Genomic DNA, 27,802 nt, shown 5'->3' with positions numbered 1-27,802 from the left:
AGCCTAGACTCAATGCATCGTAGTTCCAACCCCCCAACCTCCCCTCTCTCCCCACCAAATCTTGGACCATGCTCAGGATCCCGTGTCCTGTGCATATCGGCTGCATAAGAATCTCTGCTGATGAGAGGTTCCAACATTGGAGTCCAGTTTGTTGCCATTACTGGGGGGAAACAGGTCACCTGCAAGCCGAATGCCCGAAACTGCAGGTGTTGGGAGAACTGTTCAGTGGGTCTGGTGTTGGGAGAGCTGTGACAGTAGCAGCCACAAGCCCCCGGCCTCACAGATTTTGCTGTCACGCTGAGGTCGGAGATCTCCTAGGGTGTGAACCGATGAGAGGTGAATGCTTTTTTGGACTCTCTGGAACAGCGTGAAATTTCCTGGACTGTGGGACTACCCATCAGCTCAACACACCACTGCAAGAGTTAAGCAACACACATCAAAGTTTCTGGTGAACGCAGCAGGCCAGGCAGCATCTCTAGGAAGAGGTACAGTCGACGTTTCAGGTCGAGACCCTTCGTCAGGACTAACTGAAGGAAGAGATAGTAAATCTCTTACTAACTCTTCCTTCAGTTAGTCCTGACAAAGAGTCTTGGCCTAAAACGTCGACTGTACCTCTTCCTAGAGATGCTGCCTGGCCTGCTGCGTTCACCAGCAACTTTGATGTGTGTTGCTTGAATTTCCAGCATCTGCAGAATTGCTGTTGACTACAAGAGTTGAGTCAGTTCTTGCCCAGAGCTGTCTTGGATGGCCGCCCGCTAGGTTTCAGGCAGATCTAGCAACAGACTGTGGTTTTACAGATGAGGATAGGAGATCAGGTGTAAGACATTAGTTCTACATTATTGACTCTCCACTCATACCCCTGATCATCGGGTACCTTTGGCTCTGTCAGCATAGCCCGTCTGTGGAGTGGACAATCACTGCTTGGTCCAGCCATTGTAAGAGGGTTTGTTTTTGTCTTGGTTCTGAACCCCAGACTCTCCTAAGGCCCACAGCCAACAAGGCAGCAGACTTCTGCTCAGGGTAAGCTGGAGCCTTCAGGAAACTCGGTCCTACATTCGAGGGCCAATAGGCCCGTGTGAGTCCTGGCCCTGTCCAGTGAAGGGTGCGCTAGATCTCTAGTTCAGAAGCAAGCCAAGGAGATCCCCAGGGAGTATGGAAATCTAGCAGCTAAGCCAAAGGGTTCCAGTTGCCAGTTCCTGTCTAAGGGGAAGGCTCCAAGACAGAGATCCTTGGAATCTAGTCCTAGGAGCACAAGAACCATTTGTCACACCTTGCTGCCACTGTCTGAGGAGACAGACAAGGATTTGGACTGATTTGGCCTCTGTTTTCACTAAAGACTCTTAAGGACCTATGGGGAGACTCTGGGGTCTGCCAAAACACCCCCACGACTGACAAAGCCCCAGAAGTCACCTTTGGAGGAAGGCTTGGGGGTCCAGGTAGCATCCAAGCCAGTAGAAATCCTTTCCATCTATAAGAATTTGGAAGGGGTCTTCATTAAGGGAAAGGCCTTGACTCTTCCAATGCACCAACCCTACAATTGTGCAATAGATCGACTGTCAGGTACGTGTACTCCGCAGGGTTTATATGTGCTCTCAGGCCCAGAGAGGAGGCACTGTGGAAGAGTATATAAAGAAGGCTCTTGCCATGGGATTCATTCGGCCCTCCACCTCTCCAACCAGCACTGGCTTCCTCGTACAGAAGGATGGGAGTCTGCGAATTTAGATTGATTATAGAGGACTGAATTGTATAATGGTGAAGAATCATTACCCTCTTCCACTCATATACACTGCTTTAGAGATTCTCCAAGGGGCAAGAGTATTCTCGAAGCTGGACTTGCAGAGTGCTCACTCCAGAGATATCCTGAAGAAACTTCTAGATCACGGACTTTACGCCAAGCTGGAGAAATCTGAATTTCACATCACCATTGTTTCTTTTTTGGGTTTCATCTCTAATGGCAGTCTCAAGATATACCCTAGTAAGACGCAGGCAGTCAGAGATTAGCCACCGCCATCCAGTGTGAAGTAAGTCCAACAATTCCTGTGATTTGCCAACTTTTATCAAAAGTTTATCAGAAACTTCAGCTCAGTGGCGGCTCTGCTGTCAGCACTATCTAGGAGATCCACAGGTCCTTTTGTTTGGACTACTGAGACGGATGCTGCTTTCACAGAGCTTAAACAGCAGTTCATGGCAACTCCCATTTTGGTCGCACCCAACCCGGACCTTCCCTTCATCGTGGAAGTAGATCCCTCGGACATCAGAGTGGGTGCAGTGTTGTCTCAATGGACACCTTCAGACAATAAACTGCACTGTGTGCATTCTTGTCCAGACAGTTATCCCCGACAGAAGTGAATTGCAACATTGGGAATAGAGGGCTGCTCACAGTCAAGTTGGCTCTGGAGGAATGGCTTCACTGGCTCGAGGGAGCCAACAGCCCTTTTATCGTATGGATGGGCCACAAGAACCTGGCCCTCAAGATCATTCCCACTTTCCACATTTTAAAGCCTGTGAACACCAGCCCATTAGCCCCACTACCATCAACCCTGTTGCCACCCAAGTTTGTTGATGGGGAGCAGGTTTTCACTGTGAGAAGAATTTTGGACTCGCGTACTGTTCGAGGTGTTTGGCTCTATCTCTGGACTGGGAAGGATTCGGACAGGAGGAGAGGTGCTGGACGCCTGAAAGAGACATCCTGGATCCAGCTCTCATCCATGACTACAATCTTCGTCTCTCCAAACAGTCAGAGCTGCCGGAAGTCAGCCATAGGGAGAAAATCTTGTTACAACACGCACCCATCCACGCTAGCTTCTGAGGTTTAGATGCTCTAACTCCATGGTGTATGAATCCCTTTAAAGATTCAGGATAGTCCTGCTAATGGGCAATCATGTTTTGGGCACCACGGATTGAGCATTTAAGGAGCACCTGAACTGGGGTTATTATGGCCTTAGTGCATATCCACAGCTTCTGATGTCATGAGTAACTGGTACTTGCGGATGTTAGCTAACTTGACATCTTAAAAGGGATTTGTTAATGTTTTGTAGCTGTTGATGAAAGTCATGCCACAGGTTTTGCATGTAAGTGAGAACAGGTAATCTGATTTTTAGATGTTGGTCTGGAATCCTTGACCACTAAGTTGAGAATGAAGTGCCCAGGATATTGTTGATGAAGGAGGTAACCTGTCCATCATACTAAAGATATTCTTAACCCCACTGTGAACTTCAGGTGAAAACAATCTATTTTAGTACATGAACCCCATATGAGAATCAGAAGGCAAATAAGTAAAGGATAACTTTTACTATCAAGTTCCCACTTGTTGATTGGCATTATAACTCACCGAAAGAGGGCACAGTGAAACAAGATTAAGATTTTGATGCAACATTCTGTATTGAATGCTAATGTCTCATTCAGTGTATTATCAAGGATTATTGTTGACTTGTGAAGAGCTACTGCAGACATTTCCTTTGAGGTGTAGCCCTCATGGCAACAATTGTCTCTGGAATAACAGCTTTTCACCCTGCCTTGTCAAGTTGTTGTCCATCTGAGGAGACGTGAGTGAAGATTGCCTCAGCTCTGTCACCTCCCTAATCCAGCTGTGGGTTTCTTCATTTGGCATTTTGCTGTTGTTGCTCAACCCAGCCCAAGATTCAGAGAGGAAGACATTGATTGCCACAGTCTCTGTTATTGTCTCAGGCAATAAAATCCACTTGCCAATCTGACCCTCCAGCTGTGGTTAAAGCAGGTGGTAGATCCCGATCATCAGCTGATGCTGGTCATCATTCAGGTACAAATTCGATAACTAATCTCTTCCTGGTCTGAGACTTGCCCACATTGTTCCAAACCCATTCCACCTCCACCTGGAAGTTTGCCTTCTCTCATTCAGATCCCAATAAGATGTTGGAGATCCATAGATAGTCCCACCACTAAGTTCATGTCTGCCATCAAACAAATAAGGCTAAAAGTATAAAGTTGAAATGTTGCTTTAACCCACACCATAGACCTCTAAATGTTGTTCTAGGACTTGCCTATGGCTCCTCATAAATCAGTTACTGCAGTTTTCTGCAAAAACTCAAGTGTAAACCAGTCTTAAATAAACCTCCAAATCTTGAAGTTTCACTTAACTAGCAAGGCTTACTTAAGGAGGAGACTAGATCTTACTGCAGCTAAGTGCTAGGTAAGTTACTGGTAAGTAGCGTATCTAGTAAGTCAGATCTTTGTTGTCAGACTGAGCAGGGCTGACATCAGGTCAATGTTGCACCAGGAATAATGTCACCAACAGCCAACTCGTTATTCCCCCATGTACAGGAGCAACCTGCTGCTCTCACTCTATATGAATCTTGTAACCAATGGGAGACTTGGTAAAATGGGTGCTGTAGTTCATGAACAAAATTAAAATGAAATTATAGAAACATAAAAAATAGGTGCAGGAGTAGGCCATTTGGCCCTTCGAGCCTGCACCGCCATTCAGTATGATTATGGCTATCATCCAACTCAGAACCCTGTACCAGCCTTCCCTCCATACCCCCTGATCCCCGTAGCCACAAGGGCCATATCTAACTCCCTCTTAAATATAGCCAATGAACTGGCCTCAACTGTTTCCTGTGGCAGAGAATTCCACAGATTCACCACTCTCTGTGTGAAGAAGTTTTTCCTAATCTCGGTACTAAAAGGCTTCCCCTTTATCCTCAAACTGTGACCCCTCATTCTGGACTTCCCCATCATCGGGAACAATCTTCCTGCATCTAGCCTGTCCAATCCCTTTAGGATCTTATACTTTTCAATCAGATCCCCCCTCAATCTTCTAAATTCCAACGAGTATAAGCGTAGTCGATCCAGTCTTTCATCATATGAAAGTCCTGCCATCCAGGAATCAATCTGGTGAACCTTCTTTGTACTCCCTCTATGGTAAGGATGTCTTTCCTCAGATTAGGGGACCAAAACTGCACACAATACTCCAGGTGTGGTCTCACCAAGGCCTTGTACAACTGCAGTAGTACCTCCCTGCTCCTGTACTTGAATCCTCTTGCTATAAATGCCAGCATACCATTCGCCTTTTTCACCGCCTGCTGTACCTGCATGCCCACTTTCAATAACTGGTGTATAATGACACCCAGGTCTGGTTGCACCTCCCCTTTTCCTAATCGGCCACCATTCAGATAATAATCTGTTTTCCTGTTTTTGCCACCAAAGTGGATAACCTCACATTTATCCACATTAAATTGCATCTGCCATGAATTTGCCCACTCACCTAACCTATCCAAGTCACCCTGCATCCTCTTAGCATCCTCCTCACAGCTAACACTGCCGCCCAGCTTCGTGTCATCTGCAAACTTGGAGATGCTGCATTTAATTCCCTCATCTAAGTCATTAATATATATTGTAAACAACTGGGGTCCCAGCACTGAGCCTTGCGGTACCCCACTCGTCACCGCCTGCCATTCTGAAAAGGTCCCGTTTATTCCCACTCTTTGCTTCCTGTCTGCTAACCAATTCTCCACCCACACCAATACCTTACCCCCAATACCGTGTGCTTTAAGTTTGCACACTAATCTCCTGTGTGGGACCTTGTCAAAAGCCTTTTGAAAATCCAAATATAGCACATCAACTGGTTCTCCACTATCCACTCTACTAGTTACATCCTCAAAAAATTCTGTGAGATTCGTCAGACATGATTTTCCTTTCATAAATCCATGCTGACTTTGTCCGATGATTTCACCGCTTTCCAAGTGTGCTGTTATCACATCTTTGATAACTGACTCTAGCATTTTCCCCACCACCGATGTTAGACTAACCGGTCTATAATTCCCCGGTTTCTCTCTCCCTCCTTTTTTAAAAAGTGGGGTTACATTAGCCACCCTCCAATCCTCAGGAACTAGTCCAGAATCTAAAGAGTTTTGAAAAATTATCACTAATGCATCCACTATTTCTTGGGCTACTTCCTTAAGCGCTCTGGGGTGCAGACCATCTGGCCCCGGGGATTTATCTGCCTTTAATCCCTTCATTTTACCTAACACCACTTCCCTACTAACATGTATTTCCCTCAGTTCCTCTATCTCACTGGACCCTTGGTCCCCTACTGTTTCCGGAAGATTATTTATGTCCTCCTTAGTGAAGACAGAACCAAAGTAATTATTCAATTGGTCTGCCAAGTCCTTGCTCCCCATAATCAATTCACCTGTTTCTGTCTGTAGGGGACCTACATTTGTCTTAACCAGTCTTTTTCTTTTCACATATCTATAAAAGCTTTTACAGTCAGTTTTTATGTTCCCTGCCAGTTTTCTCTCATAATCTTTTTCCCTTTCCTAATTAAGCCCTTTGTCCTCCTCTGCTGGACTCTGAATTTCTCCCAGTCCTCAGGTGAGCCACTTTTTCTGGCTAATTTGTATGCTTCTTCTTTGGAATTGATACTATCCCTAATTTCCCTTGTCAGCCACGGGTGCACTACCTTCCTTGATTTATTCTTTTGCCAAACTGGGATGAATAATAGTTGTAGTTCATCCATGCAACCTTTAAATGCTTGCCATTGCATATCCACTGTCTACCCTTTAAGTGTCATTTGCCAGTCTATCTTAGCTAATTCACGTCTCATACCTTCGAAGTTACCCTTCTTTACGTTCAGAACCTTTGTTTCTGAATTAACTATGTCACTCTCCATCTTAATGAAGAATTCCACCATATTATGGTCACTCTTACCCAAGGGGCCTCTCACGACAAGATTGCTAATTAACTCTTCATCATTGCTCAATACCAAGTCTAGAATAGCCTGCTCTGTAGTTGGTTCCTCGACATGTTGGTTCAAAAAACCATCCCACATACATTCTAAGAAACCCTCTTCCTCAGCACCCTTACCAATTTGGTTCACCCAATCTATATGTAGATTGAAGTCACCCATTATAACTGCTGTTCCTTTATTGCATGCATTTCTAATTTCCTGTTTAATACCATCCCAAACCTCACTACTACTGTTAGGTGGCCTGTACACAATTCCCACCAGCGTTTTCTGCCCCTTAGTGTTATGCAGCTCTACCCATATCGATTTCACATCCTCCCGGCTAATGTCCTTCCTTTCTATTGCGTTAATCTCCTCTCTAACCAGCAATGCTACCCCACCTCCTTTTCTTTCATGTCTATCCCTCCTGAATATTGAATATCCCTGAATGTTGAGCTCCCATCCTTGGTCACCCTGGAGCCATGTCTCTGTGATCCCAACTATATCATATTCATTAATAACAATCTGCGCTTTTAATTCATCCACCTTGTTACGAATGCTCCTTGCATTGACACACAAAGCCTTCAGGCTCGCTTTTACAACACTCTTAGCCCTTATACAATTATGTTGAAATGTGGCCCTTTTTGATTTTTGCCCTGGATTTGCTGGCCTGCCACTTTTACTTTTCACCTTACTACTTTTTGCTTCTACCCTCATTTTACACCCCTTTGTCTCTCTGCACTGGTTCCCATCCCCCTGTTGTGAACTAACCTCTTCTCTCCTAGTCTCTTTAATTTGATTTAATCAAAACGGTATCCCCATCACCATGGAAGCTGTTTCTGTGCAGTGCCATTTTGCAGCCTGGGGTCTGCTAAGATTTACGAAGAAAAGATTCAAGCCTCAAGCCCAGACCATGTGTATTTGTGAAATAATACTGTACAGAGAATCACAGATGATTAAACTTCCTAGTAGCATATTTGTGTAATGCTGGCTATTAATCATTGTAAACTATGCATTTCCAAGGGAAATGATTACAGTGCACTTAAAATATGCATTGCAAGCAAATACTACGTCCAGACAACACTAGAATGAATGGGCGTAGTTTAACCTCATGGCACAGGTTTAGTGCTGCTGTTTATCAGTGATCCTCGCTCTAAATAAATACTTTCTATCTTTCCAACATATAATGAATAAGTAATGGTAAAAGTATGTGATAGGCTCGTTAAACACATCAAACTGAATGGGATTAAAGTGGTTTGGCAGTGTGTAAGGAAAATTAGTTAAAGAAGGAGAAACCAAGATAATGGATATGTTTGTGAATAATGGAGTCTGGTATATGTCAGTGGTTGGTATTAGGAATACAGTTCCTTTTAACATATATTTGAACTTTTGAATGATTTTCAAAGGCATTTACTGATGTATAAAACTGGAAAATAAAAGAAATGACAGTGAAAATAGCAACAGACTTCAAGATAAGTACTGAATGGGACTATTGAAATTTGCTGGATGAAATTTAATAGAGTGAAGTTGAACTCATTTTGAATGGAGACAGAGGGAAGGCAGTGTAACTAAATGAGGCAGTTTTGAAGGAGGTACGAGAATGGAAAGAACTTGAGTATTCCCATTCATAAATCCTTGAATTTGGCAAAACAAATTAATAACACTGCTATTCAAATTAAAACATACATGATCCTTAGCTTTATAAACAAAAAATTAATATATCAAAGCAAGGAAATTGTCAATCACTCTCCATTAGCTCCATTAATATATTCTTCAGGACACAATACATCAGCAAAAATACCATGCAGTTGAAGAACGTACAGAGGCAATTTTAGCACAGTGGAACCAAGCTTGTTGTCTTCTTTCCATGAGTACCCTTTACTATTTGCTTTGCCTTCTCTAGTCCTGCACTCTACCAGTTCACATACTTAAAATATCTAAAATTTCCTTTGCTTTTCCATAAACTGCTTTGCCCATAGCTATCCAGACCAAATGCCTTGAAATTACTAACCTGAAGATATCAGTCATTACCTTTTTCTTCTGCATTGTAAATTCTTAAAACTCTGTCTATAACCAAGATTTTTCTCATCTTTATAAACACTTTCTTTTAAATCAGAATTTGTCCAGAAAAATCAATTAAAATGACTGTCCAAAATTACTTTGTCATATTATTTGTCTTTTTTCTTTAATATTGAATTATATGTTCAGATGTCTATTCCAGTAATTAATTAAGTAGCTTGTAATATATACCACAAATGGTGGCTTGACTGTCTCTACATCACAAAGTACTGTATATGAATTCTGACGTGCCACCTGAAAACAGTCAACAGCAACCTTTTACTCAAACATGTTTTAATTAGTTTCTTTCTTGACTGATAACAATTACTAGGAAGTCCTTCAGTGCTCGTCTTGCCACTTTATGGTCAGTAATGTTATTAGTTGGCATAACTTCTGGTGTTTTTTTTCTTCTTAATCATATAAACTGCTTTTAATTTTCCATTTTAGCTAACAATTTCTATAATACCTTTTTTAATTATTGCTCTCATTGCTGAAAAGAATCTAAGGTAATAAAGAAGAGTTCTTACCTAAACAATATAGATTATGGCAATTAATGTCTTGATTTTACTTTTGGTAAATTCACCAAATCTGAAGGGAACACAATTGGCTTTCCTCAATATATGCAAAACTTAAACGGTTCTGCAGTATTTATAGATCATCCTTTGGTGCTATTGAATATTAGATTTTCTTCTAAATGTTATAAACAAGTGAAGGATTGTAATTTAACTAACAAAAAGTAAAACATTGAATTTGAGTGAGAGGTTCCCTTAAAATATGTGCTCTCAACGACCTCCCAAGGGGCTCAAATTGCTTGAATAGACATTAGTCATGATTTTCAATGATTAACTGCATTTTTCTGCAGTGGTTTCACAGTTTGGTTATTTCAGCATTTCTAAGGTGTATTGCAATTTCAATCCTTACAGGGAGTTTTCATTAGCTTTCATTGCTATGCAATTAGATTCTGAATAAATGAAAGAAGGTCTTTTGCTATTAAATGTTCTTGCCCATAAATATTAGATACCTTTTGACTCCCAGTTATAGCACCATATTTACTCCTTTACTTGTTTATATTCAAGTGATGGGTATTGCTGCAAAGCCAGCATTTATTGTCCATCCATAATTATCTTCGAGACAAAAGGAGTAAATTCCTTTCTGAACCCTTGCAACTCCCATAGCACTCAGAACTTTGTGCAGTAGTCTTCACTGTGGTCCAGTAAAAATGAAATAGAAATTTACATAACTTCACCACCTTTAAGGTCTCTCCTGGTGCTTCATTTCCCACTGTACAATTCATTGCAGTCCTCTGTGTTATTGACAGCTTGTTATGAAGCACAAACTTAGAAGTTGTATATTTGAGCAGATTATCTTTGTTGATATATGATAAACTCTGCTCTGCCACACCCTCAACTTTACAGCAAAACTATTACATAATGGGAATTAGTTGATTGAATTTCCCAAGGTCACTTACAATACCTCTGTAGCTTTGTTGAAAAGTACTAAAGTAGGGTAAAGGTTTATTGATTATTTTGCTTCTTTCTATATTCGGAGAGATGACAATCACTGATACTGATATGTAGGTTATCTAGTTTGTGAAGTGCTTCAAGTGCCACAGTTCCATATGAATCATTGCTAGGAACACACTTCAAATTACAGCTTGAACAGACACATATTCTCCAGCAACACACATCAAGGTTGCTGGTGAATGCAGCAGGCCAGGCAGCATCTGTAGGAAGAGGTACAATCGACGTTTCGGGCTGAGACCCTTCGTCAGGACTAACTGAAAGAAGAGCTAGTAAGAGATTTGAAAGGGGGAGGGAGAGATCCAGAATGATAGGAGAAGACAGGAGGGGGAGGGATGGAGCCAAGAGCTGGACAGGTGATTGGCAAAAGGGATATGAGAGGATCATGGGACAGGAGGCCTAGGGAGAAAGAAAAGGGGGAGGGAGGGAAAGCCCAGAGGATGGGCAAGGAGTATAGTGAGAGGGACAGAGGGAGAAAAAGGAGAGAGAGAAAAAGAATGTGTGTATATAAATAAATAACGGATGGGGTACGAGGGAGAGGTGGGGCATTAGCGGAAGTTTGAGAAGTCAATGTTCATGCCAACAGGTTGGAGGCTACCCAGATGGAATATACGGTGTTGTCCTCCAATCTGAGTGTGGCTTCATCTTTACAGTAGAGGAGGCCGTGAATAGACATATCAGAAAGGGAATGGGACGTGGAATTAAAATGTGTGGCCACTGGGAGATCCTGCTTTCTCTGGCGGACAGAGCGTAGGTGTTCGGTGAAACGATCTCCCAGTCTGCATCGGGTCTCGCCAATATAGCCTGCAACCTGATGGCATGAACACTGATTTCTCAAACTTCCGCTAATGCCCCACCTCCCCTTCGTACCCCATCCGTTACTTATTTATATACACACATTTTTTTACTCTCTCTCTTTTTTCTCCCTCTGTCCCCCTCACTATACCCCTTGCCATCCTCTGGGCTTTCCCTCCCTCCCCCTTTTCTTTCTCCCTGGGCCTCCTGTCCCATGATCTTCTCATATCCCTTTTGCCAATCAACTGTCCAGCTCTTGGCTCCATCCCTCCCCCTCCTGTCCTCTCCTAACATTTCAGATCTCCCCCTTCCCTTCCCACTTTCAAATCTCTTACTAGCCCTTCTTTCAGTTAGTCCTAACGAAGGGTCTAGGCCCGAAACGTCGACTGTACCTCTTCCTAGAGATGCTGTCTGGCCTGCTGCGTTCACCAGCAACTTTGATGTGTGTTGCTTGAAATTCCAGCATCTGCAGATTTCCTCTTGTTTACATATTCTCTAGGTAGGCCCGTGAACTGCTACCAGAGTAATCATTCCTTGACTCCCCGATGCCTTCCTCAAGCAGTTTTCTTTTGTAAATCTGATCATTTCCAACCACTCAAATCCTTCTGTTAATTCTTACTGTTAGACTGTTCAGGATGTCACCTTTTCTAACTTACGAACTTCACCTGTTGTTTATTTTACTAGTAGATAAGCAAAAGTTTCTATTAGCACCTGGTCTCACACAGAAAAATCTTCATCTTTTAGACGGTCTGTAACTGTCAAGGATGACTTGCTTCCATTCCAGATCTGCAGATTCTGAGATGGCTGATGGGCCAAGATCAGATCTGTATCCTGCCACAGGTGGGACTGGAGATGCTTGACATAGTGGGTAAGTGAATTATCTGCTCCTTCTGCTGTTTTCCCAGGGCTCCTTTGTACTCCCAGCGAAGGGGTATGGGCTTCTTAGTGCCGTCGAAATAGTGCTTCGACATCTTGGTTTGCTTATCCAGTTCATAGTTCTGGAGGGCTTGAGGTGCTTATTGCAAGTAGTCCAAATCTCAAAGCATAATGGAAGACAGAAATCACTCACTTGGCAAGGTATATCATAAGCATTCTGCTTGCTCTTAATCTTCAAGCACTCTATTTCTCAGTTGGCCAGTGGCTGTGCTGCTATGCAAAAGTCATTGGCAAATTTCATCATGGCTGTCACCCTTCATTGTCAGGAGGCTCCTGAGATACAGTAGGAACATAACAATACAAGAAGCTTTGGGCAAACAGCCCCTCAGGCCTTCTCTGCCAATTCTTTTTCTCTATATGAAATAGATGTATTATTCTGAAACTATGCTCCTTGGTTCTATACTCTCTGAAGAGATTACTACCTTCCTAAATAGAAGATCCTAGGGTGATCACCCTTAGAATCTTCAGGATTGCAATGCAGTAATCTCTTTTGTCCATGATCCCATTGTTAACTAATAGATGATTCATTGAAACACGGACAAAGATCATTTAAAATCTTTGTGCCTTTGATGGATATATTGGCTTCCAGCAGTACATGTCTTATGAGGAAAGGTTGAATGAGCTAGGGCTTTTCTCGTTGGAGTGAAGGAGAATGAGAGGTGACTTGATAGTGGTATATCAGAAATGCATAGATAAGATGGACAGCCAGTGTCTTTTTCCCAGGGCTCTATATTTCCTTCTGCAATTGGATCTGGGAGATCACAATCAGTATGGATCAGAAATTTCATCTTCTCTTCACTGACTATCAACGTAGCCACATCCCATGAATGGCCATGACAATAAACTTAAACTTGAACCTGAACTTGATGTAAGCTTTCTGACATCCATTCCAAAGTTTCATGCATTTGGCTACTGAACCTAATGGCTCCTTTGGCCTGGCCCATCTAAGTCAGTGTCAGATTGGACATAGGATGCATGATCTCACCAGTTTCAGTGAGAATGGCAGATTAAAGATTTTACTGGCTAAGGGGAAAGTAAATTACTTATTTTTTTTTAAATTTTGATTGAGCTACTTTACAATTTAATTATTTGTGTTGTTTTAAGTACTGTATAGTCATGTAAAAGTTAAGGTAGTGGACTAGAAGACATGTCTCCGAAACCAGAACCATAAGCTTAAAAGGCAGCTGGAAAATTTAAATTCAGATAAGAAAATAAATCTTGAATTTTAAAAAAAGGCAAGTTTCGGTGGCAGTGCCGAACTATCTAATTGAGTAGGCTGAATCTCTAACAATGCAGCACTTGGTTCTGCATAACTGTTAGCCTAGATTACAATCTCAGATAATTAAAAGACTATAATTATTCTTTTATCAAAAGTATGTATTTAAAAGATAAATGTAATGTATTTCAAAGTTGAATGCATGTCAATTATTAATATTCTTTTTCCAACTCAGGGGAAGGTCAGCATATAAAAGGCAATCAGGAAACATGTATAATATTGTAATAAGAAGTCTCATCACAAATACTGCCTATTGATTACTCCAAAATGAGCCAGTTAATGCTGATCAAAATATCTCTTAGATTCAGAAGTTCAAGGTATACAGTAGGAAACTTTCTGCAAACACTTTAATTGGTCTACCAAAGTCCCAATGATAAAGTGTAAATGACTTTAAACTGAGCCCAGAAACAATATACTTGCGACAGTTTAGAGATAATTTTTTTAAAAGGGAGTAGAGCAGAGTTCAGGATTGATAATGCAGAGACAGCCGAAGATTAAAGTAACTGAAACAGAGCAATGACGTACAGGAAGTTGGTTAAATGGCAAGAATCAGGCAGCATCAGTGAAGGAAAAGCAAAATAAAGTAGCGAATGCTGGAAACATTCAGCAAGTCAAGCAAATCTTAAACAATAATTAAAGTACACGAGTGGCCATTTGATAAAGTGTTAAGCTTGAAAAAGATAAAGACCAAGTTCTATTCACTTCAATGGAATAAGACAGAGACTTATTGTCAAAACTTATTGACAATGGGTCAAAACTCATGCTGAGAAACTTGATTCATTTGTGTCCATGTTAAAATGAAAAATGTGAATAAAATATATTCTGCAGATTTTTTAACATAATTGTGCCTATTTTGCTATAAAATGTCATCCATGGGGAAATTGATAGCACCCCTTATCAGTGAGTGTTCTTGGTGTGGTTCACACAAGTGACAACAGTATCAATTACAAGATGTTCATTTTATCATCATAGATCAAAATTAATGCAAATATGTTTCCACTGACTGTAATTCAATGAGTTAGAGCTGCAACAAAACATGAACACTGAACCGAACCTGCTGGGATGTCAATATTTTACTTGCTCATTGTGCCAGCTGGACTGATCGTTGATTGACATCTGCACTGGATCGGTTCTTTGTGTTTTGAGTGCCTGCTCTCAATCTGGCTGCAAAATGCAATGTGTACTTTGGCACAAAGTGAGGCGTTGGGTGAGACCAAAGAGAGGAAGGCTGTGCCCCTATCCCATGTTTCCCTTCTCTCCGTGCCACAGATGACAAAGCCCGTTTCCTATAACCACCGGGGCAAAGATGTAGCAATTGTTAGAAATTGTGCGTCACATTTTAGCATTTGAACCTGAAAGAAAGGAAGACTACTAGTGACATATTTTAGAGCAGATTTCACCAATTTAGCAAATTTCATGTTTTGCAGGCCCCTGTGCATTGTGTTAGAACCAAACACATTTTCTTAGCACATCTTTTAGCACATCTAACTGGAATGAATCTAAATTCAAAAGTGACAATATGGTCTTCAGGGACAGGGTAGGTTTGCACCCAGTAAACTACTGATGCCTCCACTTCAACTTTGCCCTAAAATGAATACTAATGTTGACATCCGAAATCTAAACTCTGGAGTAACACTCACAAAACGCTGGAGGAACTCAGCAGGTCAGGCAGCATCTATGGAAATGGATAAACAGTTGACATTTTATGCTGAGGCCCTTCTTCAGGACTGGAAAGGAAGGAGGAAGTTGCCAGAACAAAAACATAGGGGGAGGTGACAGAGGACAGCTGGAAGGTGATAGGTGAAGGCAGGTGGATGGAAAGGTAAAGGGCTAGAGAAGAAGAAATCTGATAGGAGAGAACAGCAGATCATGGGAGAAAGGGAGAGTAGAAGGAGGGGCAACAGGAAGAGGTGATAGGCAGATGAGGAGCAGAGCTAAGAGGTCAGAGTGTGGAATAGGAGAAGGAAAACAATCGATGTTCATGCCATCAGGTTGGAAGCTGCCTGGACAGAATATGAGGTGTTGCTCCTCCAACCTCAGTAGCATCATCATGGCAAAAGAGGAGGTCATGGACTAACGTGTCAGAATGGGAATGGGAGTTTAAATGGTTGGCCACCGGGAAGTTGTGCTACTAGCGGATGGAGCGGAGTTACACATCGAAGTGGTCCGCCAACTTTACGTCGGATCTCACCAACGTAGAGGAGGCTGCATCAGGAGCACCGGATACAATAGACCAGCGGTCCCCAACCACCAGGCCGCGGACCGGTACCGGGCCGCGGCGAAACGATATGATTTAGCGATATGAGTCAGCGCCACCTTTCCTCATTCCCTGTCACGCCCACTGTTGAACCATTACGCACGCGAGGTCATTACCCGCGCGTCATCCATGTCAGCACGGGAAGGAGATCAACTCCTCGAGCTTGCAAATGACGGCGGGCTGAAAAGTGTGTTTGACATAACATCTCTGCCGGCATTCCGGATCAAAGTCAAGGCTGAATATCCTGAGATAGCTACGGAAGCACTGAAAACATTGCTTCCATTTCCAACATATCTCTGCGATGAATGCAACGAAAACTAAATTGCGGAATAGATTGGACATAAGGAACCCCGTTTGAGTATTGCTGTCTCCCATCACTCCTCGATGGGACCATCTTGTTGCAGGGAAACAAACCCAGGGCTCCCACTGATTCAGCGATATTGGTGCGTTGCAATGATTTTACATGTTCATACGAGGAAAATATGCGCTGTATATTTAATATCCAAATGTTACTTAAAATGTTATGATGCTATTATAAGTGACTTATATAACCATATAACAATTACAGCATGGAAATAGGCGATCTCGGCCCTTCTAGTCCATGCCGAACGCTACTCTCACCTAGTCTCACCAACCTGCACGCAGCCTATAACCATCCATTCCTTTCCTGTCCATATACCTATCCAATTTTTCGTTAAATGATAATATCGAACCTGCCTCTACCACTTCTACTGGAAGTTCTTTCAACACTAACTTCAAGCTCCCCGTCCTCCCCTGATGATTGACTTATCACTATATTCATGCGAGGAAAATAAGCGCTGTGTGTCTAATATTAAACTCGTTAGATAAATCCTTTTAGAAACGAAATTGAGTGTATTAGCCACTTATTACCAATATTCCGGTCGTGATTAACAACGCCCACCCCCGAACAGAATCGCCAAAAACGGTTTGCAGAGAATAATATCGGCAGGTACACGCATGCGCACTGGTGCCCGTGCAAAGCTTCATGGTCATTGTAGTCTTTCTCGGGGCAAACACTACTCTTGTCCGCTGGCAACCCTATCCCCCCGGTCGGCCGGTCCGCAAGAATATTGTCAATCTTAAACCGGTCCGCAGCACAAAAAAGTTGGGGACCCCTGCAATAGACAACCGAGCAGATTCGCAGGTGAAGTGTTGCCTCATCTGGAAGGACTGTTTGGGGCCCTGAATGGAGGTAAGGGAGGAAGTTAATGGACAGGTGAAGCATTTGGGTGAGGGCAGCATCAGTAGTGGTGGAAGGAAACCCCATTCTTTGAAGAAGGACTTTTCTGATATCCTGCAAAGGAAAGCCTCATCCTGGGTACAGATGCAGCAGAGACAACTGAACTGAGAAAGGGGAATTGCATGCTTACAGGAGACAGGGTGGGAAGAGGTATAGTCACGATAGCCATGAGAATCAGTAGTTTTATAAAAGACGTCAATAGACAGTTTGTCTCCAGAGATTGAGACAGAAATCAAGAAAGGGGAAGAGAAGTGTTAAAAATGGACCAAGTGAATTTAAGGGCAGTGTGGAAGTTGGAGGCAAAATTGATGAAATTGCCGAGCTTAGCATGGGTGAAGCAACAATTTAAGATTGCAAGAGTTGGGGGACATTACCAGGGAAGGGTTGGAACTTGGACTGTTCTGCATAGCCAGTGGAAAGCCAGACATAGCTAGGCCCATGCAGGGGTCCGTGGCTACTCCTTGAGTTTGGAGAAAGTGGAAGGAGTTGAAGGGGAAATTGTTGAAGTTGAGGACCTGTACTGCCAGACGGAGGAAGGTGGTGGTGAAGTGGAACTGGTTGATTATTTTGTTGAGAAAGAAGCGGCGATCTTTAAGGCCTTTTTAATGGAGGATAGAAGTGTATAAGGACTGGGCATCCATGGTGAAAATGAGGTGGTCAGGGCCAGGGAATTGAAAGTCATTATGGGAGAAGAAAGAGGAGGTGTCTGAGAGTTGCCGCTTGGCATCAGCAAGGTGTAGAGGTCAGTCCACCAACTACAACAGCACCCCCTTTGTCTGTGGTTTGATGGTAAGGGTGGGATTGGTGTGAAGCAAGTGGAGGGCAATGCACTGTAAGTGTGAGTGGAATGAGAGTGGAGTGAATATCACTGACACATTGTGAAATTTGTTGTTTTGCAGCAGCAGTACATTGCAATATTGTAATTTTAAAAAACTACAAATTGCAAAAAGAATTCTATATAGATAAATTTAATAAGTTGTGCAAAAAAAGGGAAAAAAAAGAGGTGGCGTTCATGGATTCATTGTCTGTTCAGAAATCTGATGGTGGAGGGGAAGATGCTGTTCCTGAAATGTTGAGTATGTGTCTACAGGCCCTTGTACCTCCTCCTCGATGGTAGCAATGAGAAGAGGGCATGTCCTGGGTGATGGGGGGGTCCTTAAATCTGCCTTCCTGGTGGCATCTGATATTGTTGAAATGAAATGGAATAGAATGACTTTGCTAAATTTTAAGTTTGTTTTTAAATGTTGTACAGGGAAATACAGTAAAGAAAGATGAATACATGCAAAAAGTAAGATAAAATCACACAGAAACAGAAATAGACTTTTGGGCTAGTGGGGCAATACCAGCGTTTCTCTTCCACTTGAGCCTTTTCTTTTGTCTACTGTTTGTAACCTCAGCACTGTATCAGAAACATCTGGATATTCATTGTTTTTAAAAATCTCAGGGCTGCATATTTACAGGGCCATCTTTGTCCATCCTTAAGGGTGACCTACTTATCATTGCAGAGAAGTAGGTTATTTCCAGGGCTATACAACTGGATCACAGGGATTAGAGCCCTTGCCCCTATGTTAACATTACCCTGCATTTGGATTGAATTAAAACCAGGGCCGTAGACTTTGGAATTTCATTATTTATCTTGTGGATCACACTTTACCCAATCTGCTAATGACAATTACATTTGAAAGGACTGTACCCTCATCCATCCTCAACCTGCTCCCAGCTGCTTTAAATACCTGAATGCCCACTCTGCTTATAAAGATGTGAAACCCCCATCCACTTTAATGTGATCTAAATTACAAAATTACTTATTTTCAATGCAGTATTGAAACTGTAAATCTGGCATACTCATTATGTTATCTTTTACCATGAAAATCTTCTACTCGATTTAGAAATAAAGGCTTGTTCATTTGATTATCTTATCCTGTATCCCTCTTTCTTAGTTCTTGGTTACAGGTATTGAAGTCCTATCTCAGCAGACTTTGGTATGTCTGGTTAATAAAGATTTATCTTTTGTGTGGTGAATCCTGGTCTTATCTAAATACTGATTATATCTTTTCAGCAACATAATGAATTATCTGTAAACCAATAATTTTCACAGATACATATCATAAAGTATTATTTCAACATCTTGAGCAAATATAAGTGATTTACATTGCAAATATTGAAACATCACAGTTGAATGTAAGTTATCAATGTATTTTAATAGCTCTATTGAAAAAAATGTTGGTATACAAAATGATGTAGAACCAGTTATCTAATGATGGATAAAAATATCAAGTATGTCACGTGGCCTGATTGATCAAACTGTACTCTTAGCAGGAAAGATGAAAGAAACATAAAGCACTAAGCAGCATTGCAACCATATTGTACTGTCTCAGTACTTTTATATTTGTGTGCTGTAGCACTTACTTTTTATTCACAGTTATTTTGTAAATAACACTATTCTTTGCATTTCTGGTTAGATGCTAACTGCATTTCATTGGCTTTGTATCTATACTCGGCACAATGACAATAAAGTTGAATCTAATCTAATCTGTTTCTTATTCCTTGTTTATAATCTTGCTTTTATACTCAGTTGTAGTAAGATTGAAGCGTGTGCTCATGTCTGTGATTTAGTGAAGTTTAGGAAAGCTTGTATCGTGGGTAATGCTGTTCTCTGTCTCTCCTTGGAGTTGTCACACAATGAAGGCCATGCCCACTCACTTGAGAAACAGAGAATTCAGAGAGCAGTTTTAGGCCAATCGCTCAGAAAGATCATGGTGATGCCTTTCCCTGTGACAGATGGTGGGAGACTCCTCTGTACTTCCCACATTTGGATGTGACTCCTTCCCGAAAGTTGGTCATGATAAAGGCATTTCTGATATAGCCTCCTTTCCCAGATATGAATGGTGAGATTATGAATTTGTGACTGAATCCCTTCCCACTCACTTTTGGGATTTCTGCTTCTAAGGCTGTGTTATTCTATGATTGGTATATGGCCTCTCAACTCTTCGTTGGTCACAAACAGAAGCAAGCCTGCTCCAGTAGCCTGCTGTAAGATGGTGTCAAAAGGCATTCACATGAAGAGCAGAAACATAATTGAGGAGGTCTGTAAACTGTTTCTTCTTTTTTATCCCTGAGGAGTTCACCTTTGTTCTTGGTTTTCAGTGAGGCGAATTGTTGGGTGTTTGGAGCATAGATGGCTTTTACTGAGGAAGCTGTGCATGGCATGGCTCAGCTTCCTATGCTCTTTCTGTTCAGCAGATTTATATAATAGCGTCATCAAGTGACTATGGTCGCATACAATAACTGATAAACTGTATTGAATAAATTACTGATTAGATGAGCTAAATTTTTCTCCAGTTAAACAAACAGCAAACTGAAATAATTGTTTTTGGTGCCAAAAAAGAGCGATTAAAGGTCAGTGATCACTTAGAATCCCTGTTGTTACAGACCACAAATCAAGCCAGAAACCTTGGTGTTGTGATGGACGCCGACTTAAATTTTGTCTCTCACATTAAGACAATTACAAAGTCATCCAACTACCATCTTAAAAACATAGCAAGAATGAAAGGGCTTATATTTGAGCAAGATCTAGAAAAACTCGTCCATTTTTAGTTGGCTTGACTACTGTAATGGTATTTTCACAGGTCTCTCTAAAAAAAAAATTCTTCCGACACCTACAGCTCATTCAGAACACTGCTGTTAGAGTCCTCACTAAGACAAAAAAATAGAACACATCACTCCAATTTTCAGATTGCTACACTGGCTTCCTGTCCATCAGAGGATTGGTTTATAAGGCACTGAATGGTCTGGGCCAAAATACACCTCTGATCTCTTGCTGCATTATGAACCTTCCCGAGCTCTCAGGTCACCTGTGGTGGGTCTGCTTACCGTCCCCAGTGTCAAAATTGAACATGGTGAAGCAGCTTTTAGTTACTCTGCTCCACATATCTGGAATAATCTTCCAGAGGATCTCAAGTCTGCCCAACTTTAAGCTCTCTTAAATTGCAGCTTAAACTTTTCTTTTCACTGTAGCTTTTAATTGAAACCTCCTGCATTGTAACTTATATTTATCATATCTATTTTTGTGTGATTTTATTCCCTTATATATTGTCTGAAGTTTGATGTTTGACTTTTATATTTTGTTCTAGTAAAGCACTTTGAATTAAATTGTGTTTAGAAAGTGCGACACAAATAAACTGCTTACTTGCTTGTCTGAGACCTGGGCTACTGGCAGTGGACACCTCAAAGCACCAGAAAAATAGCCCCAAATCTAGGTGCAAATTCCTTCAAATTCACATGCAGAATAAGGGAACTAACATCAGTGCCCTCCCCCACTGAAACCCATAACTCTGATACTGCAGTTATACATAGCTACAATGGACAATAGGCAGGCCCCACTCTAGACTCCTCAAAAAGAGAATCCATTCTGAGTTCTGTCAGGAGAAGAGATTGCCAGGTGGACAGAGGGCAATATTTAAGAATGTGCTCAAATTCTCCTTGAAAAAAACGCAAAATCCCCATTGATCGGTGGGAATTTCCTGCTCAAAGCATTTGGAGTGGTACTGAGAACTTTGAGTTTATGTATTGAAAGCACACAGAAACCCAGCCATAACTGGCAGATGAAGCACACTGTTTCAAAACTACCCAGCCACTCGTCTCGTCAGACACCACCTAACCTATTTGTGAATGAAGTTATGGTTCCTACATTGGCATCATCAGTCATAGCAAAACTCATCAAACTGGAAAGGAAGCAAGTCATCTTAAGTCCTGGGAGTCTGTCTTGATGTTTATGAGTACAGGAGATAAATGTAAAAATGAAAGAACTAGCAATTTGGAATAATTTGAATGTTAGACTTTGTAATTTGCTATGAATAAGGTGTTTTCATTTCCTCCTTTCTGAACAGAGAGATAAATGGCAAGCTTCAGTACAATTTCACGAACTTGGATAGTTTAATTCACAGACTCTGGCAGAATGGGCTAAAACCAGGTAAGTTACAAACAAAAATGAATAGGAAGGGCACAGAGTACAATTCCCATGATGCTTCTTGCAACCCCTTCCCCATAGTATCAGTGTAAGGTTAACAGAAACACAATTATCGAGACAATATTTTACACAATGTCTTCAAGCTTTCTAACCATCGTGCAACAAATAGTCTAATGATTGCTTTCAAATTCTGTTCCTTTTTCTTCATTCAATTTCCTCAAACCCAGACTACCTGGCAAGTCACCTCTCTTAATCTGAAATCAAGATCTTGGATATCGATAGTGATCTATTGATATTAAGTAAACCATGCCTCACTGGCTGGTGAATTTCTCTGACAGGAATGTTTGACATTGACTAACTTTAACCCTAAACATTGACAACTGTGTGTGACTTTAGTTTCATGTCATATCTTGGGCACTCCGGCATCTTCTCCTCCTCTTGACTGTCTTACCATGTTTCAACTCTCACATCTTCCAGTTATTGTCTATTGCCACTCCAAAGTTTGTCCCTTATGAGATTCCCTCTTGTCCTAAATTGTTTGCCATTCTCAATAATTTAAATTTTCATCAGAAATCCCTTGGTCCTCCTCAGAACTTATTGTCTTTCTGTTTTCTAAAATTGATATGGTCACATATGCACTCCTGGAGATCATTTTCCTGATCCTTCACTTGTTACCATTATGATGATATCTTCAAATTCTTCATAGTTTCTAACTTGTTGAAGGAGATTTAAAAAAAGATTTTTAGATATAACTTGACTACGGTATTCCTGAGCAAAGTTTTCTTGGATTCTAAATCGAAAGCATCTTAACTTAATTTGCTTTTGATTTCTTACTTACTAAACTAATCAGTCACAGTTTAGCAATTTACTTTAGAAGAGCGGACACAGATCTTGCTTATCATGAGAATATTTACTCCTTATTTTAAATGATTTGAAATTTGATCAACGGGCTAAGAATTTTCTGCATTGTGTGAATTAATGTTAATTTCATTTTGGGTTGCACTGCACCAGAGTGTTAAATTGTATAATACGCTTTGTATTTTGATTATTTTTATGCAGTTAATTGACTGCATTAATTGTCATTGATTTAATTAATACTTTGACCAAGAAGCTTCTTTCTTTGTGTTTTTTAGGATTTGAACTCATGGGAGATCCTTCAGGTTATTTTACCAATTTTGAAGACAAAAAACAAGTAGTTGAATGGAAAAAAATGATCACCTTTTTGGCACAAAGGTACATAGGTAAGAACTTTTCTGTCATCAGCACCTAATTCTCTTCACATTACACTTTCTCATGCATTTACAATAGATGCTGCTTGATCTCTTCCCTTGCCCCATCCAGCATCCGAAAGCTACGGTTTGATGTTTACTGTCGTTGGCACTGAACGCACTTTACTATATGCTCTATTTGATCGAGATTCTTCAGTGCGAAACTGGATCTGCGGCTGTGGCCTGCAGCCATTGACACAGCACTGAACTTACTGATTGAGTGGGTGTGGCTGCAGCCATCAGTTCCTGGACTGGCTTCACTGGCCTTGGCAGCTCAGGGTTATGGATTCACTTTTAGGGACTCTGCAGTTTGTTGTTTAATATTCTGTGTGTTATTTATTTGCATGATTTGTTCTCGTTTTTTGAAAGTTTGATGGTCTTGTATGGCATTTTCCTTTAAACAAGTTCTATGATGTTTCTTTGTTTTGTGGCTGCCTGCAAGAAGACAAATCTCAAAAGTTGCATACTGTATACATACTATGATAATAAATGTACTTTGAACTTTGAATCTCTACACTGGAGAAGCCAAGAACAGAATGAGTGCAGAAAGCTTCTGTTCAGTCTGCAAATGTGACTCTGAAACCCAACTAGCTACCTGTCATTTCCACCCTGGATTTTTCTGTTTAGCCTCCTACATTGTTTCAATCCTAACCTTCCAACAAGATACTATAGGAACTGTGGCTACTGAAATCAACATTAATTTTAAGAAAACCAGGCTTCCAATGTGCGTACGAACTGGCCAGTTCTGATGAAGAGTCATCAGCTTGTAAGGTTAACGCCTGTTTTCTAAATGCACAATTGCTGCTTGACCTGCTGAACATTTGTGCTGTGTTGTTATTTCCAGCAATTGTGGTCCCAGTCCAGTTCATTTGTTTCTGTGTCCTGAGACAGATATTGGTAGTGATTTTAAGTACCTGTATGAAGCCATTTTACTTTGTTTTACACTTCAACTTCATTGCAAACTCAGAGGGAAATCTAGATCTAACAAGATCAGAAAGTGTTCATTCTGAATATATCAGTTCAGATTCTCTCTATCCACAGATGCTGCTTAATCAACTGATTATTTTTTATTCTTCATAATAATATGTACATAGACTGACCTTAGATTTTAATTACAAAATCTGTATTTTCCTTTGCAAATGTTTCCATTATACCTTGTTATCTTTTGTACCCTTCTCCCGGTAGCTTATCTCTAGCTTTTCATTCCAAAACCAATTCTGGTATGTCTCAACTCCTGTTTAGAAACCTTTTTGAAAGCTACTTGATTAATGTGTTTCTGCATCTTTCGAGTTTTACACTTCTCCATGGGTCTATAATTTGATAAATAACATTTAATATTAGCCTGTTTATAAAATAACTAATTACATGTTCCTATTTATACAGATAAATTTAGTTTTATTATGACTTATATGGATTATACTCATGATTCTTAGTTGCGTAATCTTTACAATTTTAATAAGACATAAATTTTCAATACTATGCAAAGTCTTAGCACAGTACTGTAATAATTTTATGTATTACTGTGTACTGCTACCACAAGAAAAAATATCATGACATACGTGCAAGCTGATAAATGTGATTCTGATATGGGTCTCTATTGTTGACTGAAGGGGCAGGGCGAGGGGAATCATGGTTGGGAAAAGGAGAGGGGAGGGAGTGGGACGCACCGTTCTGTAATAATCAATAAACTAATTGTTTGGAATCAAATGTCCTTGCCTGGTGTTTCAGGGCTTGGAGAGTCTACAACCGTGCTACCCCAACCTAGCACTCCTTCTCTCTCACCTGTCCTACACCTCTCCCACAGCACTCCACCCTCACCTTCTCTCTCACCTGTCCCACACCCCTCGCACCATGCTCCACATTGACATGTACAGTACTATGCAAAAAATCTTAGGCACCCTAGTTATATATGTGTGCCTCAGACCTCTACACTATACTGTACATACACAATACTTCTATTAAAATCAAAGGTAAGAACTTCATATAATGTTCAACTTACTAAAGTTTTCCATTTGATTCATAGATAAATATAGTTTGGCATACGTGTCAAAGTGGAATTTTGAAACATGGAATGAACCAGATCATCATGACTTCGATAATTTAACATTCACAGTTCTGGGTGAGTTTATTTTGTAAATAGAACATGTATAAAGTGTAAAAAGTTTACTGAATCCACTTGAAGTGTTGCTATTCAATTCCAGGAACACTTTAGTGCTTTAAGATTCCTAAAGAGTTTAATATGAAGATACTTCTGGAGGAGAGGAGGTTGACCTAACAGAGGAAAGTCACAGTGGTCAGGTCTCTGGCAGAGGAAGGGCTACACTGTGGTGATAGGGGAATCACCCTCCTGGGTTCCAGGGCCTGGGACATCTTGGATCATGTCCACAACATTCTTAAGTGGGAGGGTGAACAGCAGAGGTCATGGTCCATGTAAGTAGAGATGACATGGATAGGATGAGTGATGAGGTTCTGCATAGGGAGTTTTGTGCAGGAGTTAAAGAGCAGGACCTCCAGGGTTGTGATCTCTGGATTGCTACCCATGCCACAGGAGCACAAGGTGGATGTGAACACAAGAAGAAATTTAGAGTGGTTTGTGAATTCTAAAAAAGGGATTTGGAACTTGGGTGAAAGTTTGCATTAATGACCATCATTTTGGAGTAATAACCCTCAATGAGTCATTTTCAAATGGTTCAGCAAATTAGAATTAGTTAATTAAGTAGCCAAGGGACTACCTGTTACAATTTAATTCACAACAATTAAAAACATCTATTTACATAGCACCTCTAATATAATACAAGATCCCAAAACAGTCAATTGGAGCTTTGTCAAAGTGAAATTTGACTCAACCACAAAGAGAGATATTCGGAAAGAAAATCAAAGTCTTGATCAGTTTTAAGGAATATCTTAAAAGAGAGGTAAAAAGAACACATTTCAGAGATTATGTAGTTCCAGGTTTGATTTAAAGTGCAGGAATGCAGAGATCTGTCCAGCTATAAAAGGCTGCAGAGAGTTGAAAATAGGTGGAATAAGTGAAATTACAAAGGTACTTGAAGATGAGGATAATGCTTTTACTGCATAAATGAGAAATTGATAGAGGACGATCTGTGAGAGAAAGCAGCAGAAAAATAGAAAGAAAAACTGTTTCAGAGATTCTTAGGTTTCAATTCAATAAGAAAGGTGTTACGTAACCGGCCACAATGAATATCAATCGAGACAGGTTATATAAAAACAACCAAACATTTATTAAACACGGATAAGCGATAAGGAAAAAACAAATGAAAACTTTAACCGGAAGTTAACCGTTATGCAGCCGTTCAACAACTTGTCACTGGGCACTGGTTCTTAAAGTGTTAAATGCTAAAACAGTTCTTAAAGCGATAAAGTCAGATATAGTTCTTAAAATGGTAAATTTGAAAGTCCAACAGATTTATACGTTCAATTGGGAGAGACTTCTCTGGAGAAGGATTTCTTCATAGACGCAACTTTCCTGCTGGTTCTGTCCACAGGATTCACGATGCAGCAAATAAACAGTTTAAAACAACTGACCTTAAATTCTTTTAGAGAGAGAGAGCAAACCTTTGCATGACCTCTTTGCTCTTTTGGCAAGAGTTATCTCCGATGCAGGTCGCTACTCCTTCAACGAAGGCTCAATAAGGTCGATCCTTTGTTAAACTGCCGAAAGATGCCGACCCCTCTCAATCCTTCAGTCCTGTACTTCGATAAAGTCTTCACTCTCCCTTCTACTGCTGAAATTGAGTAAATCAGCACATCTAGCCAAAAATTTGCAGTCCAATAATATTGTATCTTGCAATAGAACGCAACACTCCATTTTAAAAATGAAGCTGTGTCACAAAAACAAACACACAACAGAAACGGAGACACGGCACGTTCTACCTGGAAATCTACAAACTAAAAACTAACTGCGTCATCTGGGGTCTACCCTCATATACCCATGGTGCACATGTCATCATGTGACCTCACATCGGCAGGAAAATCACATCAGGTGACCTCCAAAAGACCATTACATCATTCTCACAAAAAAAACACATCTCCTTGAGCATGTAACAAAGGAACAAAGCAAAATCAACGAGGGGCTTTTGAGCCAACCGTGTTGAATTTCCTCAGTTTGTACTGGGGAAAATGAAGACAAGTTATACTTTCCCAGAGTTAATAGAACATAGAACATAGAATAGTGCAGCACAGTACAGGCCCTTCGGCCCACAATGTTGTGCCGACCCTCAAACCCTGCCTCCCATATAACCCCCCACCTTAAATTCCTCCATATACCTGTCTAGTAGTCTCTTAAATTTCACTAGTGTATCTGCCTCCACCACTGACTCAGGCAGTGCATTCCACGCACCAACCACTCTCTGTGTTAAAAACCTTCCTCTAATATCCCCCTTGAACTTCCTACCCCTTACCTTAAAGCCATGTCCTCTTGTATTGAGCAGTGATGCCCTGAGGAAGAGGCGCTGGCTAGCCACTGTATCTATTCCTCTTAATATCTTGTATACCTCTGTCATGTCTGCTCTCCTCCTCCTTCTCTCCAAAGAGTAAAGCCGTAGCTCCCTTAATCTCTGATCATAATGCATACTCTCTAAACCAGGCAGCATCCTGGTAAATCTCCTCTGTACCCTTTCTAATGCTTCCATATCCTTCCTATGGAGAGGTGACCAGAACTGGACACAGTACTCCAAGAGTGGCCTAACCAGAGATTTATAGAGCTGCATCATTACCTTGCGACTCTTAAGCTCTGTCC

At 41.0% G+C, this 27,802-nt stretch overlaps 2 protein-coding genes across 10 annotated transcripts in view; one reads left to right on the top strand and one right to left on the bottom strand.

Annotated features, from left to right (window-relative positions):
• The window catches only part of idua (alpha-L-iduronidase), a 175,221-nt gene that overhangs the window by 52,778 nt on the left and 94,641 nt on the right, over positions 1-27,802 (top strand). For both annotated transcript variants that reach the window (XM_063046515.1, XM_063046514.1), the window contains exons 3-5: positions 21,696-21,778; positions 22,909-23,016; positions 25,067-25,162. In XM_063046515.1, coding sequence (XP_062902585.1) covers positions 21,696-21,778; positions 22,909-23,016; positions 25,067-25,162 — 287 coding nt within the window. The remainder of the gene's footprint in view (positions 1-21,695; positions 21,779-22,908; positions 23,017-25,066; positions 25,163-27,802) is intronic.
• The window catches only part of slc26a1 (solute carrier family 26 member 1), a 125,493-nt gene that overhangs the window by 40,740 nt on the left and 56,951 nt on the right, over positions 1-27,802 (bottom strand). The window contains exon 1 of one of the 8 annotated variants that reach the window (XM_063046502.1): positions 9,289-9,403. The exons of 5 other annotated variants lie outside the window; for them this stretch is intronic. The gene's annotated coding sequence lies outside the window, so the exon portion shown is untranslated. Of the gene's footprint in view, positions 1-9,288; positions 9,404-27,802 lie in introns of those variants that run through there. 2 more of the 8 variants (XM_063046513.1, XM_063046508.1) reach the window with 2 other exon arrangements.

The sequence above is a fragment of the Mobula hypostoma genome, chromosome 4 (assembly GCF_963921235.1).
Source record: "Mobula hypostoma chromosome 4, sMobHyp1.1, whole genome shotgun sequence".
NCBI lineage: Eukaryota > Metazoa > Chordata > Chondrichthyes > Myliobatiformes > Myliobatidae > Mobula > Mobula hypostoma.
This window is presented reverse-complemented; position numbering and strand designations above follow the sequence as displayed.